The sequence below is a fragment of the Cavia porcellus genome, unplaced genomic scaffold, assembly GCF_034190915.1.
Source record: "Cavia porcellus strain 051 isolate PalLab524CR breed Dunkin Hartley unplaced genomic scaffold, mCavPor4.1 scaffold_25, whole genome shotgun sequence".
Classification (NCBI taxonomy): Eukaryota; Metazoa; Chordata; class Mammalia; order Rodentia; family Caviidae; genus Cavia; species Cavia porcellus.
The window spans coordinates 6,267,404-6,284,869 of NW_026947508.1; the positions used below are offsets into that span (position 1 = coordinate 6,267,404).

The 17,466-nt window shown below is 45.9% G+C and overlaps 1 protein-coding gene across 2 annotated transcripts in view; it reads left to right on the forward strand.

Moving 5' to 3' along the window:
- Pex14 (peroxisomal biogenesis factor 14) overlaps positions 1-17,466 on the forward strand; it is a 142,241-nt gene that overhangs the window by 105,079 nt on the left and 19,696 nt on the right. For both annotated transcript variants that reach the window (XM_003471210.5, XM_005004367.4), the window contains exon 4: positions 9,181-9,309. In XM_003471210.5, the coding sequence (XP_003471258.2) occupies positions 9,181-9,309 (129 nt within the window). The remainder of the gene's footprint in view (positions 1-9,180; positions 9,310-17,466) is intronic.

Sequence of the window (17,466 nt, forward strand, 5' to 3'; positions counted from 1 at the left end):
CTGCTTTTTCCATATTTCTCTTTGATGTTTCCTGCAGTTGATGTTCTTTTCTTTCTGTACTATCCAATATTTATATATTTATCTGGGGAAATGCATCCTTTTATTTCTTTTTTTCAGTCTTGAGAATCAGATTCAGGGCATGACACATAACTGGGCAAGTGCTTTGGCACAGAGTCACTTCCCTGGTCATATTTGGCTTTTTTGTTTGTTTAGAGATGGAGTTGCCCAGGATGGCCTTGAGCTCCTGGGTTCAAGTGAGCCTCCTGCCGCAGCCTCCCAGGAACCTGAGCCTGACTCTCAGCTGTCTATTAGATAAAGTCTGTATATCATATTGTAATAGGTAGATTAAGTACTCATCCAATATATGAAGCGGGGGGCTACGGGAAGTTCCTGTTTAACAGACAAGGAGAATGGAGGCTTAGCTGTCTCACATTCCACCATGAGTACTACACGTTTATACTAAAAACGTGGTGGAGGCAGCCAGTACTGCATGCCTTGGAATTAACAAATAGGTGCTGGCAAAATAATTTATGTATTGACCTATTTAGGCAGAGCGTGTTTTAATGTGTTCATCTCAGATTAGAGCAAAGACTGAAAAAACCCAAATAACAGCCTGATGGTTTAAAACTTTAGGAAGTAAGTTGAATGCCAAATAATAAACCTTCTGATCACAGATGTAAGGTTGAAGATGTAAAAGAAAACCCCGAAGGAACATTTGTGGCATTCAGCAGAGAAAAGAGCAACATGGTGCACTGAAGTCTTGTGACAAGGTTTTCTTTAAGGAACAGAAATCGCCACCTTGATTTGTGTCCCACAGTGGAGCTATTTCCCAAATCAGGCTGTGTCGAGAAACATAGGAAATGGTATATGCCATCCCTCCCATCCCAAAGCAAATGTTTGTTTTGTTGCAGTGATGGAAACATTTCCATTGGTGAAGCAAATATTTAGAGCAGAGAGAAACATTCAGGCAGCCAGGATGTGTCAAATAGAGCAGATGTCTGCCTTTTAAAAATACATTTAAAAAAAGCCACCTTGTCTTTGACTGCCACAACGGGTTAAGGGACAAATCAGAAACCATCATCTCAGCTCCAGAGCTCAGCTCTCTTATCTATTCCCGTCCTGATTTTTCTCTGAAGGAATTGGGGATAACCATTGTAAGTGATTTCATTCAAGATCAAGGTTTTGTTGATTTGCTTCCCCTAATTCTTTCTTTGTCCTTAAAAATAAATTTTAATCCCTTTGAATCAAATGCACTCACATGGAACAAAACTCATACAGACAGAAAAGTCAGTCTCCAGTCTCTGTGCCGCCGGCATTTGGCCCCTCCCTATGCACAACCTGTTCCTGATAGATACCTGTTTCCTTTCCTTTCTGCGTATGTACAACAAAATGCATGTGTTTGTGTGTAGGAACAGATGTTCCTTTAAAAAATAGCTGCACATTTAGCCAAGTTTACTTTTCATCTGATGCATGCTTGTGAATCTTTCTGAAGTTCATATTTATAGGGTAGCAGGTGATGTTCTGATACATGTACAAGTGTGTGTTGTGTAGTGTTCAAATCAGGGTAACTGCGTCTCCTCAACTGTTCATTATTTCTTTATGGTAAAAATGTCCCAAGTCCTTTCTTCTAGCTGGTTGACGTACTCATTGTCTGTCATCCCCCTACTGAGCAGTAGCACCCCAGAACTTCCTCCTCTCTGTGTGACGTAGTACCTGTTGATCAGTGTAGAAAGCTCACGTTACCTGGCTTTCCTCATTTTCCATCTGTTCTTTTTGTTCGTCTTCTCTTTGAGGGTTTCAGTCCAAGACTTATTAAAAAATGTGCTGGCTTTGTTAGTGGCAGAGGACGAAGGCTTGCCAGGCTGTTCCTGCTGGCGTGGACAGTAGGGAGAACCCCAGATGGGGCGTCTGATTCTGCCTCTGGGGTATGCCAGGGTGGGGCCAAGGGGAAAGAAAAAGGAAGAGAAACACAAGCGGATGGGTCATGCGAACTGGAGCTGTTCTGGTCTTTAGTGGTCAAAGATGAGTTGTTTAAAAATTACCTTGTCTATCTCTTAGAAACAGCAGCAGGAATAAAGTATTGCTGGCAGTGTTCACGTTTGGCTTTTCCATGTGTGCATATACATGTGCTCAGTTTGCCGGGCCCTTGGCATGTCAGTGGCAGTGCTTCCCAGCTGCATCCCCTGGGCCTGGGGGACTTGGTCGCCTCCCTCTGTCCCATTCTTGTTCTGTGTATAGCAGGAAGCACCGGCTTCTCAGCCTGTTGCTGAAGATCTGCTGGCTTAGACTCAGTCTGTGACAGGCCGCAGTATTTAATCCTCTGGAACTGATGATCAGATATCTCAAGTAAACCCTCTTTGTTTTTATTTCTAATTTAGCAGAGATGGATTAAAAGGAAAGGGGAGAAAACCCCTCTAGACTGAATAGATCTAAAAATAGACGTCATGGATGCTGATTGGAACCCCTCCCAGGCTTTCATAAGAGAGATCTCAATTTGTGCTACACAGAGGGGCAGCTCGCTTCTGTCTTGTTCACCAGTTATACTACTCCCCAGAGAAGCGTCATAAATTTTATAGGAAAGTTTCCTCCTTATGTGGAAGGAGCTAAGCTCAGTGCCTGGTGGGGTTGGTATAATTTAGGGCTCCAAGGGAGCACATCTGGCTTGTGGAACAACCTGTCAAAAGCAGACTGTAGAAACTTGGACTTGACTGACATGACAGTGTGGTCGGTGCTGCTGGACACCAAGCCCAGGACCCTCACTGGTCTGCTTTGGAGCGAAGCCTCCCTGCAAAATATGCATTTAGCTCCCTGCTGAAAAGGCCTCTTGAGAGTGAGCGCCCTTTTTCATACCCCTCTGCCTCTGGGAGAGCAGGTCCACCTCCTTCCGACTGGAGTGCAGCGCGCAGGCCTCGCGTCTCTAAGCTGGCAGTGAAATACATTGTGCACTGGCTTTTTACTCGGTGATTTATACTAGGAGCCGACGCTGGGTGATATCCAGTGTCCTTTTGTCTTTGTGTTTATTTTTCTTACACATTTAATGTATTTAAAGGCTGTATTGTCTTTATGGTTCATTGGTATAAGGAGGAGGATGGTGCAGGTTTTAAAGCAGTCCTCCAGCGAGCACTCTGTGCTGAGATGAGAATTATACTCTTGGTTAGGTGTCTTTCTTTCTTTCTTTCCTTGGGTGGCAGGAGGCAGTGTGTTGCTGCTTTTTGAAATAGCATTTCTATCTAACGATTTTTAGAAGGATACTGAGAGGACATTCAGTTTCAGAGCGTCATCAGCAACTTTTTCCCATAGTTTGAACTTTCCTCCTTTAAGGAGAGGCAACAGTCTCCTGTCCTATTTGGGAATTTACGTATGAATATAGATGATAGGAGCCAGCCCTGGGGGGTGTTCCTATGAAAACTCTTCCGTCTAAGCTAATGATACTTGGAACTAGTTTTCTCAAAAACTGCTTCCACTGCTTGGGGATAGTTAATCAGTGGAGAAGAAATGTTTGGCTTATTTGCTTAATATTTTAACCAAGTGAATTAGACAGGTTGGGGGGCTGGGGGAGGGGGATAAGAAAGTGGGTGGGGGCAGCCCCATAAACAAGGTGATATATAATATTTTTTTTGTTCTCCTTTTAAATAAATACCGATCAGCTTTATGTTCAGAGACAATAGGAGCCGTTGGCTTAAATTTGCAGTTTACTGTATTTATGGCTGTAATATCAAGGTGCTGCCGTCGTAATTTCATGCCCCAATGAGAAGAGCAAGGTCGAAGCAAATGCTTCCATCGGCATCTGCTAGCACACTAACTCATAAACAAGGCCCGGCTGGATCAGGTGGCACGGAATAATACAGGCTAATGAAATACAGCACAGCTTTCCATTACTGTTAGTTTTTACAGTGTCGTCATTACGTGTAATTTATGTTTAAAAAATTCAATTTTATACAAGGCACTGGGAAATAGGGGTCTACAGGTCATCCAACGACTTTTAGAGGCTCTGAGAGTCCTTATTGTACTCCACTGTTCTAACAAAATGTTAATAAAATAAAATAAAAATACTTTTTCCTGTTCCCCTCCCCAGAAGCTCTTCTGAGAGACTTGATTTTTCTTTTAATTTGGGGAGTATTTCTAGCCAGCTGTCTTCTCTGCCTCATCTCCTCCCAGAGTGTGCTGAGGCAGATTACTAGTTGTGTTCTCAGAGAGGTGACCCCTGCTCCGTCTCTGCGTGTCCCAGACGAATTGCCCAAGTCCTGGAAATGGAGGGACTGCAGATGGGAGGAGCGTGGCCCCAGTCCTCAGCTGAGCTGCCGCCCTTTGCTGGGCTCAGGGCCTGTGTCCTCCCTCACTCTCCATCTCTCCAGTTTTGTTATAAAACTGTCTGCATGAGCTAGGAGGCTAGGGTCAGGTGCTCACCACTTTGCATATTTTCAGGCCTTTCCTGACCTTTCTGTTCTAACCCTGCTGTGTTGTTTCACCTGGACAGGAGCAAACCCGGGACAGCTCCCAGCAGTCACTGGGGAGGGCGTTGAGGTTCCTTGTTCTGAGAGGCTTTCGCTTAACGAGTCCTACAAAAAAAAGTCACTGTTTTGGTCTGAGTCATGGGAAAGGACCCTGGGGCATCACATCCACATCCGCAGCGCTTGCAGCCGGCCCACTACAACTCACAGTCAAGTCAGTTTGGCCTTGTTTGCATTTTAACAGAAACCTTTAGAAAAAGCACGCAGATTTATCTGCTAGAGGATAAAAATAGGCAGGTGTGGCCACCTTGAGACATTCAGGTCTGATGGCTATAGTAGCTGGCTTTATTGATCAATAGGATGTCATTTGCTTGTTCTGTACTTTTAAAAACAGCCCACCCTGGAGAAAATGCTGGAGAAGAAATCCTTGGCCCTAGTGTCTGCAGGGGCAGCGCAAGTCTGATAAAGGGAAGTCAGTGTCCTTGGGGTTTTGGAAGCTGACTGCAGAGAACCCAGAGAACAGTCGCCCAGATTCAGGGTGCGTGACACCTTCTTCCTCTTGGAGTGCTTGAGTTGAGAGCTCTTGGTTTTGTAGATCAGGCAGCTGTGGCTTTGGTAGGTGAGGTGGCACTGCGCCTCTCGGTGGGGGCCCAGCACCCAGCGCCAGTGCCCGCTCCCCTGTGCGGGGCCCCTTGTCTCTTCTTCTCCTCTGGCTGAAGCCAGTGAGTGTGGAGAAACTAGGCGGACTCTCGGTGATTTTCTCTATCACTGCTATAGACTGGGGTTAGGGTGGCTGGTAGCACTTGAGAGTCATTGATGGCAGAAGGGCAGTTACTGGAAGGCCATCTGAATGCTAAATGCTAGTGGCATCCGGTGATACAAAATGACACCCAACTAAGAGAAAAATTTAGGCTTTATTAAAATGGCCTAATTGTTCAAAGGCAGCACCTAAAGGAAGTCTTTTGGCAGGGGGGGAAGGGAGGAGGTTCGCATGCCACGGGATGGTGAGCCCACTGCTCCCTTCACTCTGTTCTGCTCCTCAGCCATTGCTCTGTCCCTCTGCGGTTAGATTATTCCTTGCAGATAGCAATCAACTGGAAGGAAGTGTGTGTGTCTAATTTGCATGAGATTATTTAAAACAAAAAAAAAAAGGTCTGCATTAGTCAGGGTGATGGTAAACAACGCAAAGAGATGCCTTTTATAATATAGCCTGTGCCTCGGCTTTCAGAGCCAAATATAATTCACTTACAATTGGCAGTTTCCCTTATTATTCCTTTTAACCTTTTGGATTCTGCAAGGTCTCAATCAAAGATCCGCAGTTTATCTCAGTGGGGGCGGGCAGCAAAGATGGGACTAGGGCACCTGGATGTCTTTTGTATGAATCCTGTGGCAGTGCCACATCCCAAAAGGTGGGGTCATCTCTGCCCAAGAGCTGATGGCTAGGCAGACAGCTACCCATGTCTTCTCAGCTCCCCAGTGAACCACCTGAGTCCTGTCAAAGTCCTGGTTTGGACTGGCCAGTCCTAACCAGAGATGCCTCGGAGAAAGAGGACACTCAGGGTCAGAAGTGCCCTTCTGTGAGTGCCATCCGGATTTGATATGGAGCTAACTAGGATCATGGAACAATATGGGGACAGGGGCGCTCTACCTTTGTCATACTGGTATTGTTCAGAAAGTGGTCCAGGTGTCTTTTGCAGATAGGACCCAGGGGTTAAGTTGCTGTGTTGTTTTGATATCACCTCAAACAGTATTTATTGGCTCCTGCTGATAGATGGCAGTGGGAGAAGGAAATACAATACTTCTCTAAACCTCTTTAACAAAACTGAAGATTTAAAACATAGGTCTGGTTGGGTGTGTGGTGGCCATACCTATAATCCCAGCTACTCAGGAGCTAGAGGCCATTCTAAATTAGTACGTGAGACTCATCTCATAATTTTCAAACAGGAAGGGCTGGAGATATCACTGGGTGGAAGGTTTGCCTGGCACGTGTGAGGCCCTGGGTTCTGTGGCCAGCACTGTACAAGGTAAGCAAAAGATGTTAAGGTCTGGGTCTGTCACCTGGTGATGTGATAGCAAGTCACAGGCTGGGTGGTCACTGTGTCACTCTTCTCCAGAACAAGTGTGGTTTGGGGCAGAGGTTCTGCCCTTCTTGGACTTTGGGCTTTCATCTGCTAAGAGAAGGCAATGACTAGGATAATACTCCAGCTCAAAATGATATTGTCCTGTGAGATCGTTAAAATGCTTTAAAAAAAAAAAAAAAGCAAAACAAGAATGACTCATTTACTGTAACTAAATCAAAGCTCTGCCTCCCAGAGAAGTAAGGCTATCAGAATTCCAGCCACTGTAAATTTAAGAGCATCAAGTGATAAGGTCTGAAAAACAAGAGCTTGGAAGGAAGTGCTGATGCCCTTTAAATCGAGCCCTCACTGGTGGGCTCAGCTGTGATAATGCAAGGAACATGTTTTATTAGGAAAATAGGCTCCGTAAAAGCTCAGGGCCAGAGGGCAGGAAAATGGGCAGCGAGTCCCGTTCCTTTAACCAGCTCCAGCTCTCACGGCCACAGCGCAGCCTGTAACTTACTGTATATTTCCCCAGTGTTAAACATTAGAGTACTTGTTTATATTTGAAAGAGCCAAAAGGGAAAACGAGAATGCAACTGAATGCTCCTTTTGGGAAAATTATCCTCATTTGCAGCCAGCGGCTGACAAGGCACACGAACCACCAGGTTCGTAGAATCCCGTGGTGTGCCTGCCCGTGACCGGCAGCCGTGCTGATGTCGCAGATGCTGCTTCCTTCTCTAGCGCCCACTTCCAAACTGGCTAAGACAATGTCTTCCCTGCCAGCGCTCCGAGAGAGGTGCCCCTTCCTATTTAGGAAGAGCGATCTGCAGCCACCACATGTGCGAGAGCCTGAAAGGCACAAGCTCCGGGGAGGTGCTCCGTCTGTGCCTGGCTTGTCTGTCTGTCCTGTGCCTGCTCTGCGGGGAGGAGAAATGATGGGAAAAACAGCCCCTCTGCTGCAGGCTGGAGGTTAGGGATGGGGAGGAAGCACATGCCCTGTCCAGCCCTGGTCTACTTAACTTTAGTTTTTGTTTTTAGAAGGTGCTGAGCACTAATGATGGATGCTTTTGGAGCTTTTTCATCTTCCCTAGGAGAGCAAGTGCTGTCAGGGCCCCTCCATGGCACTTTAGACCTGCAGTAGCTGGCCTTGCCTGCCCCAGCCAGCCCCATGGAGTGGCGAAGTGGAGAGAGAGAGGGAGCGCTACAGTTTTAAGTGAGGACAGACCTCATCCGCTTAACTCGGAGAAGAGGAAGGCCCAAGGCCTTCGGAGTAGCCTGGGCACTCCTTCGACCAGTCATGGTAGAGCGTGAAAACTTTGAGGGCTGGTTGCAGTCAGCTCATGCTGGTGTGGTGCAGGGCTGAGCCTCGCTCGGAAGCATTAATGTGCACCATCTATTAGCCCCTAGGCACAGAGTGCGAGGCACCGAGCTTTGAAGATGCTGATCCTGAGAACCGCCTCGTACTTCATCCACCCCCAGGGGCAAGTATACCATGCTGCGGGCCTCTAATGGAGAGCTGCCGACCAGATGTGGAAAAGCTCTCGGCCCTGCTTTAAAAGCTCTGTGTTACAGCTCGACTGGAAATTGGGATTCCCGGAACGGTGTGGACCGGCCCGAGGGTCTCCTGCAGACTAGCAGTGACCTCCCACTCGCTTTTCCCACTTGCCACGGTAGAGTGCTTTTGTGCACACGTCACTTCCTGAGTGGGTCCTTCAGGGAAGTTCTTCTCATGCCTGGGCACCACACTTTGTTCTGGCCTGTGGGTTGGCAGATGCCCTCATCCTCTGTCCAAGAACCAGCACTCCCAGTCTGTTTAAAACTATCCCGGCGGGGTCCTCGCTAGAAATGAGCACGTCATGGCTTCTCACTTGTCTTTCATCCCTCCATGGCAGATCCTCTGTGTGCCACAGCCACTGCAGGTGGCGCCCTGCTATTTCCTAACGTCCCATGTGCAGTGACGGTTAGAGTGTTGGGAGAAATTTAAAAAAAAAAAAAAAAAAAGGGAAAAGAAAAACTAGCCAAAGGCGATCTAGGCAGCCTATGAGAGGGTAGAGCAATAATCATCTGAAAGTTCGGGCCTGGCCTTGTTTTGATCTGTTTTCTTGTTTTATTTTCTTCTTTACATTCTATATCCCATTCATACTAATCACAGTCAGTTCTGATTTTTCTTTTTATTTCTGCATTTGTCATAAAATAAAGCAAATTATTCCCGTCTTCTGAAACGATCTAGACTAATTAGTCGTCTCACCCAATAATTAGTTTTTTGTTTCCCTGTCTGTTTTCATGCATTATTGTTAGTTTTTTCCCCTCTTTTTTTTAACACCATTACAGATTAAAATGAGCCACATTTGCAGTTGATGGTATCTGTTTTCGGGGGAAGAATGGAGAATTGCAGTACAGAGCGACTTCAAAAGCAGCAATAAACTCAAGGATAAATTAAGGAAATTGAATGAGCCACATTTGGAAGCAGTGTTGAGGCTAATATTCTGTCGCTTAAGGTTAAATTGCAACCGAGAGAGGTTCCAGAGAATCCCAAATCGGGAAGGCAGCTTCCTGGGATGACAGTCACTCTGTCCCCACATGGGCGTTTTCTTGCGTTGGTGAATTCTGTTGCAGCCGTGGCCACAAGCCAAAGGTACTCACCTGCCGTTCTGTGCTCTTCTCCTCAGGGCTGACTGATGAAGAGATCGACCTGGCTTTCCAGCAGTCGGGCGCTGCTACCGACGAGCCTGCACCCTCCGGCCCAGCCGCACAGGTGGTGCCTCTGCAGCCCCCCCACCTCATTTCACAGCCATGCAGTAAGTCGCCCGCTGCAGCTCCTGCAGCGCCCGGGCTGGGGTTCAGAAAGCGGGCCTCTGCATCTCCCGCACCCAGCAACTGGGGGAAAAGCTGGATTTCTCCATTTTGAGCAGAAAGCTCTTGGGTTTTCCCTAAGAGACACCCAAAGCTTCTGCTACACAAACTTTTAAGTGTATGACCAAGGTCAGACAAAGGACCAGAACAAATGAGGCAGTGTATTGTTTCAAATATTTGGTCGTGTGGAAACTATGAAGCTAGGATTGGTTCTGCTTCCACCTTCTCACACGAGTACTTTGAACGCAACTGTCTCAGTGCCGGCACAGATACCTGATTCCTGGGTCTGTTCTCCTCTGCTCACAGAAGTCACTCATCTCTCGGTTTTAGTGTTTAAAGTTAATATTCCGAGGTCTAGACCGCCTTCCCTCTGCTGCCTCTCTTGGCCTGGCTATGCCTACATATTCTGGTGGCGGCAGCCAGTTGGAGAGCTTCACACTCAGCGTGAAGGGCCTCTCTGAGTGTGGCTTTTCATTATGACCTGAGCTCATGACCCAGAGGGTTTTGTTTTTTAAATGAAAACTACTGTTGGAATGAATGTGCTAATAAACGGGTACCTCTAAAACACAGCTAGAACCTCTTCTTCAAGCCACTTACAAAAAGTCAACAAAGTTAAAATTGACTCCGGAGCTATGGAAAATAGCTCAATTTTGTTGCTGTATTGTAACTCAACATTAGCTCTGTTATCTTTCAAAATGCTTTTTCTGTAATTGTCTTCATTTTAATTGTCTGGTTGTTTTTTTTTTTTTTTTTTTTTTTCCTTAAGTGCTGTAACAGTATTAGACACCAGGTTTAGAAAAGTGTATTTTAAAATGAAAGATTCATTTCGGTCCCTGAGCACACGGTCTGAAGCCATCTTTCTTACGCTTCTTGGTGGTTTTTGCATGGTCCTGCCACAGCTGGCAGCACAGGGGACAGCAGCCCACAAGGTCTTTTCTTCCCCAGGTCTGGGCTGCAGGGTGGGTGCTGGATTGGCACCTGCTTTGTGTGTCACAGATATTTGGATGTCTCCTTCTTTTTCTTTAAAGATGAACTGAGTGGGTGAGGCCAGGGCTCCTGTGATCAATGTCTTGCTGAGCAGTGCCTTGCCTGAGAAACCTCAGGCATTGTGACCTCTTTGGACACAGGATCAGCGCTTCACCAGCAGGCCTGTGTTTGTGCTCCTGAGTCACTAACTGCTGCTTGTCAGCATGGGACTTGTTTCTGCTTCCTGGCCAATAGTATGTCAGCCTATTGTGTTTGCTTTTGACCAAAACCTACTTTATGTCCTTCTTTTTAAGCAAAGGCCATCTCTACCCTCCTTCCTGAGTTGTGTCCCTAGGCCCAGCCGTTTAATGGGATTTGTTGAGGATAGGCAGTGGCAGCTGGGGTGCAGAATTTTCTAAGATGCACATCTGTTCTGTTCCAGCTGTTTCCTCCCATGGTTTAATACCAAACAGGTCTTTCGGCTACTTGGAAACTTCTTCCTCAGAATAAATTGTTCTGGTTGGCCAGAGTTGGCCTAAAATGGCATGGGCTTTTCTGCTTTCCAAGGCACAAAGGGTTACAGCCATCAGTCTTTCCCAGAGAGGCAAAAGGATGGGGTGGGCAGCGGGAAATTCAGTCAGGGAGACACTGTAGGTCTTGCAGAGGAAAAGCCTCACCCTGGAGGTATCTAGGTAGGAGGGTTTCTGAGTCTCCCGACCCTAAAAATAATATACACCTCTCAGAGACACGCTTCTGCCTGACGTTGGTGTAAAAACCCTGGGAATGGCACCCTTAAATGCCAGAAGTTTCCAGTTGTCACCTTGGAGCTTCATTGTTGGAGCACCGTTACTCTCTGCTCCTCTCAGCTTCAGGGGTGACTCTGCCTCCTCACTTCTGTACTTTTGCCAAGAGGTGTCAAAACTGCTCCCAAAAAAAAAAAAAAGCTTGATTTTGATTAATATAGAGAAACAAGACTTTGCCTGACTGATAATAAAACTGATAAATGACATTTGAATTACTTGTAGCGGTAATTTATTACATAAAATATCTTTTATTTGACATGCGATTAGTTGCTGGAAGCATCACTCAATCTGACTAGTTTAAACATGCTCTGAAATGAACCCCAGTAAAAACCAGGGCTGTCGGCTGCTGGCGTTATGAAATATACCAATCCTAGAGTGAGGAAAAAATCTGACTTTAAATATTTAAATGATTAATTGGGTTTATATATTTTTTTTACCTTTCTAACCCCCTTAATTACAAGCAAACTCAGGGGAGTTTCTGAACTAGGTGTGTAATCTGCATGCTTATCTCCCCGGCATTGTCTGCATCCAGGAGGGATTTATGAGCTCTGTTCATGTGTGTTCCTGCCCATTTTACATCATGGTCCCCGGCAGCCCTTTCCTTCCCATTTCTTGGCTTTTTAAAGACATTCCAGCTCCAAGCCAAGCCTAAAAAATGAGATTCCCTGAGCCCAGGCCCAGGTGCTCCTGTGATGGGGGAGGGTGGCTTCTCTGAGACCTTTCTGGAGGGCCAGTACAACTGATCACAGGGTCGGGGCCCAGTGTTGACCTGGTGATGGTTGGTGTGCTGCTGGGACCTCTGTTGATATCTGTGCTTCTTGATGGCTGTGGTTGACCTTGAGATGTTAGGAGATACCAGTGTCAGTAAAGGACCTGCTAGAACAGTGCTGGTTCAGCTCCTTGGTGTTCATGAAGCCCTGTGGATGCTCAGCACAGTCATACGGGAGATTCAAATGTGATCTTCAAGAAGCTTGCAAGCTGAGGAAGCTTAAGAAAAAGAAAATAATATAAGACATTGTGACATAATGCCAAAATTAATTACACAGATACGAAATTCCACAAGACTGTAGAAAAGAGAAAACTTAATGTGGGCTAGGGAGTCAGGGAGGCTCTGAAAGTGGCAGGCGGCGACACTCAGGAAGCGTCGTGTCACCTGCTATGAGAATAAACAAGTTCTCAGCGCTTCAGAGCAAGTCCGATAAAATCAGAAGTCAGGCTGAGATTGAGAGATTTGACACTCTCTGTTTCTCCTTTTGGTTTGACTCTGAGTGGGAAACCAGTGTTTTGGTAGCCCTAGCCTGGTCGCGGACACAGAGACCTGCTAAACGCCAGCCTGAGTGGTTTGTGCCCCGCTGATTCTTCTTCTTTGCCCCCAGAGAGACAGGCAGCAAGGAGCTGTGAGATGGAAGCAAGGGGCAGAGTGGATTTGGTAGGGTAACAATTTCTTTCTTAGGCTTCACTAGTTCCCTGCTGTCATCTTTGATAGACAGTCCGACCCAGGGTGTCATCTGCTCTTCCTAAAATAGGATGCTTCCTAAAATCGGGCTGCTCAAAGGCTTTGGACCATTTGATTGGAGATTCTGAGTGAGTCTTTTCTCAGTTTGCTCATGTTCGGCGACATATACTTATCCCGATTGTCTTAGTCCACAGAGCTCGCAGTTATTACTGAATGCGCACTGTTGGCGAGGCACTGCGCTGGACCCCTGGGGTGAAATGATCAGCGAGGTGTGGTAGTCATCTTTCAGTTACCGTGATTCATGCCTGAGACCATGAGCTAATAAAGGAAGCAGTTTAGGGGATCAGTCCTTGATTGGAGGGGCCCTATTGCTCTTGGGCCTGTGGGGGAAGTGCCAGGTGACAAGGGCAGGGATCCCATGGCACAGCACAATTGCCCGTGTCATGGGCAAGGAGCGAAAGGTGGGCACTCCCTGCTCTCTGGTTGCTCCAGTCTAGCGGGAAAAGGCAGGGAAGCCGGCTGGGTGGTGCTGGCCAGGCGGCTCAGGGACACTCTGGAGAGCCTGGGGTGGCTGTCACAGTCACGGTGAGCAGAATGCCAGACAGGCACATGCAGACCAGCGCTGTGCAGTTCAAAGCTGCTGGAGCAAAAGGAGACAGCCATGTTGCCAGCCTCAAGGGGGACACCCAGACTTGGGAACCTGGCTCCCGATGGTATTGAAACTGTTACCTCTGTAACCATAGATTGTTGGACCAGTATTAAAACTGCTTGTGTCTTTGGCAGATATGTGGTGTGTACCAGCCTGACTCACTGCCAGGCCCCTCCTCCTCCCCATGCTGTTTGTCCAGGTCGGGGTCAGCTGTGGGCATCTTCCCATGTCTCTCAGCCCCAGCTCCCCACCACACTATACTTAAATGTTATTTCAGCAGCTTCCCCATTAACTGGGAGTTCTGAGGCTTTTTTTTTTTTTTTTTTTTTTTTAATTTAATGGCCTAAGGCTCTGACCGAGCAGGTGCTCTAGAAATGCTGCTTGAATGGATAAATGGTGGTACAAATGTGCTTGAGAATCGCAAGGCTGTCCTGTAATAGCATTAGGGTGGTCAGCAGCCCTGGCAGCCCATTGTGGAAGCTTCTGTGTGCCCAGCCCTCAGCCCTCACAGGCCCTTCTAGGCAGGCTGTGGAGGAAGTCGGGGACCAGCTTTGCCTCCAGGAGCCTCTGTTAAATGAGAGAGGAGCTGGTTGCCTGGGGAAGGACCGAGCAGACCAACCCATGCTCTCTTGTATGGTGGGAATGCTGAGAAGAGATTCCATTTCAGAATTTAGGAAGAACAAGGGGAGTTCCAGAACTCTTAGGCAAGGCTTCTAGGGGGAGCAGGACTTAAGCTGTCTTTGAGAGTCAGTAAGTGTCTGGATCTAAGAAAGATAAGGCATAAAGGTAAGGTATCCAAGCCACCACAGAGGCCCTAGAGAAGTGGTGACAAACCCATGGCGTGTGTGCCTCTGCGGGCTGTTAGCTACCATTTTGCCAGCACTGCCCTAGAGCCCTCCCCAGGGCTCTGCATCCTTGACAGCTGGCTGGCTCCCACCATTTAGTCTGCCCTTCCTGTCCTACCTCCAGCCATTCTGCCAGTGAGAAGGAACGGAAAAGGAGAGAGCAAGCTGTCTCCTGAGTCACGTCCTGGAAATGAGCCTTGTGACTTGCACTTTCTCGCCCTGTCGCATGGCCATACCTGTCTGCAGGGAGGCTGAGAAGTGCAGTCATCCTCAGGACTGCCTGGAGGAGCACGCTCTCAGCTTTCTCTAGCCCACAGAAAGTTTGAGCTCAGATAAACTAAGGTCAGGGTGATTGTGTTGCTCACTTTGCCTGTCACCGGGACAGAGTACATGAATCCACCACTTAGAGGACAGGTTTATTTTTGCTTAGTGTTTGTAGAAGTTCATAGTTGGCTGGCTTCAGGAAAGAACAGCATGGTGGAAGGTCTGGGCGGAGGAAAGCTGCTCTCCCTGTGGTGGATAGGAAACAGAGCGAGTCAAGGGAGAGCTGGGAAGGAGTTAAACCCTCCAGGCCACAGCCCCAGGACCGGCTCCTCCTACCCAACCCCGCCTCCTACCAATGGGTCAGCTGCAAGGCTTTGGGAGAACAGCTAGGTACAAACCGCCTGCTAGCTACAGTGGCTTTCAGAACATTTTGGCTGGCAAATTAAGTGGGTTTAGGATTGCTAATTTCATTTCATAGCATATGAATATTAAACTCTTTTTTGTGACTCAGATCTTTCAGGGTACATTTTGCAAAGCAGTTTTTTTTTGATACCGGAGAGTGAACTCATGACCTCATGCTTGCCAGGCAGCTGCTTGTGCCACTGAGCTACATACCCATGCCCCACTTTTTAAAAACCATGCTTAAAATCCATTTCATTTCAAAGAGAAAAAAAACTTCATAACACATCAATCAGGGAAACAGTGCATATATAGTGCATTGTCCTCCCCAGATCATTAATCTGGAGCACAGGACATCTGTATTCAATTGTCCAAACAATACCAGTACAAATCTTCCTCTTCAATGAATGAATTCAGAAAAATCAGTAGTATACTATCTTAACTATTTTTACACACATATATACATACACATGCACACATACATAGGTTGTTTCTTTCAGTGTCGTACACTAGTGAGACAATACGATGTTTATACGTGTTTGATTTATTTCGCTTATGAGTATGGTGTCAAGTTGCATCCGTTCACCTATAAAAGTCTCCTAGTTTATCCTTCGTTATGGCTGAGTAGTACTCTGTGGTATAAAAATACCACATCTTTTTTATCCATTCCTCAGTCGATGGGCATTTGGGCTGTTTCCAAGATCTGGCAATTACAAATTTTGCTATTATGAGCATGGGTGCATATATCTTGCTATGGTATGATGTTTTTAATTCTTTTGGGAAGATACCCAGAAGGGGAATAGCTGGGTCAGATGAAACCTCTAGTCTTGTGTTTTTGAGGAAACTCCACACAGATTTTCACAGTAATTGCACTAGTCTACACTCCCAGCACAGTGATGAAGGGTTCCCTTTTCCCACAACCCCTCCAGCATTTGTTATTGGTTGGTTTCTTGATATTAGTCATTCCTTCCTGGGTGAGGTGGCATCTCTCAAATGACCAGTGATGTTGAACATTTTTTCCATGTATTTATTTGCTGTTTGTGTTTCTTCATCTGAGAAATGAGTTTTCATCTCAGACGCTCATTTTCGGATTGGGCCTTTAAGACTGGAAAGACTGGGTTTTTTTGAGTTCTTTATATGTTTCCAATAGTAACCCTTTGTGTGAGGTGCAGCTGACAGACATTTCCCCCACATTGTGGATTGTCTCTTCACTGTCTTGGTGGCTTCTCTTGCTGTGCAAAAGCTTTTCAGTAAGATGAGATTCTGCAGTGTTTTTATCATGAATGGGTGCTGAACTTTGTCAAAAGCCTTTCCTGCATCCATTGATTTTTTGTGACAGCTCCTGAACCGTCGGGGTTTGTTCATGAAGTCTTTGCCTCCACCGGTGTGTTCAGCAGTTTCACCTACTCTGTCTTGTAGCACATTTAGTGTTCCTGTTCTAATACTAAGATCTTTGATGCATTCTGATTTTAGCTTAGTGCATGCTGGAAGCTATGGCTCCAGCTCTAATCTGTGGCATGTGTAGAGCCAGTTTTTCCAGCACCATTTATTAAAGAAGCTGTCTTCGTCCAGTGAATGAGTGGCATTTTTGTCAAAGATAAGGTGGCTTAGTGTGTCTGCAGTTGTTTCTGTATCTTCTAAACTGTTCCACTGATCTTCAGGTCTGTTTTTATTTATTTATTTATTTTTTGTCAGTACCACACTATTTTGTGGTTTTGTTTGTTTGTTTGTTTGTTTTTTTGTCTTTTTGAGACAGGGTCTCGCTATGCAGTTCAGGCTGGCCTTGAGCTCACTTTGTAGTCGAGGCTGGTCTCGAACTTGAACTGATCCTCCTGCCTCAGCCTCCTGAGTGCTGGGATTACAGGCGTGAGCCACCACGCTCAGCACCACACTATTTGGTATCACAGTAGCTTTATAGTATAATTTCAAGTCAGGGATTGTGATGTTCCTTGTCTTGTCTTTGTTGCCTAGGAAGATTGATAGTCTTTGCTATTTTAAGTCTTTTCTGATTCCAGATGAATTTTAGGGTTGTTTTCTCTAATTCTGTGGGATATGCTGTTGGAATTTTGATTGCAATTGCATTGAATCTGTATAATACTTTTCTAAGTATAGCTGTTTTCACTATATTGGTTCTCCTTACTCAAGAACACAGGATATCTCTCCATTTCTAATATCCTCTTCAATCTCCTTTCCCCTAGTACTGTAGTTTTCAATATATAGGTCCTTTACATCCTTTGTTAGATTAATTCCTAATACTTCATTTTTTCCTAATACTTCATTAATTCCTAATACTTCATTTTTTTTTGGATGCTATTATGAAAGATAATTGTTTTCCTGATTTCTCTCTCTTTGTTATGCATATTCAACAAGTCTATTGATTTTTTAGTGTTTACTTTGTACCCAGCTATGTTACTGAATTTGCTTATTAAATCTAGTGGTCTTTTGGTGGAATTTTTGGGGTCTTCTATGTAGAGTATCATGTCATCTGCAAATAATGATAATTTTTTTCTTCCTTTTTGTCTTTATTCCTTTTATTTCTATCTCTGGCCTAATTGCTCCAGCTCAAGTTTCCAGGACTGTGTTAAATAAGAGTGGAGACCGTGGACATCCTTGTCTTGTTCCTGATTTTAGGGAGATACTTTTCAATTTTTGGCTGTTGGTTTGTCGTAGGTGGCTTTTATCAGATAGAGATAAAGACTGTTCCAATTTTCTGTAGTGTT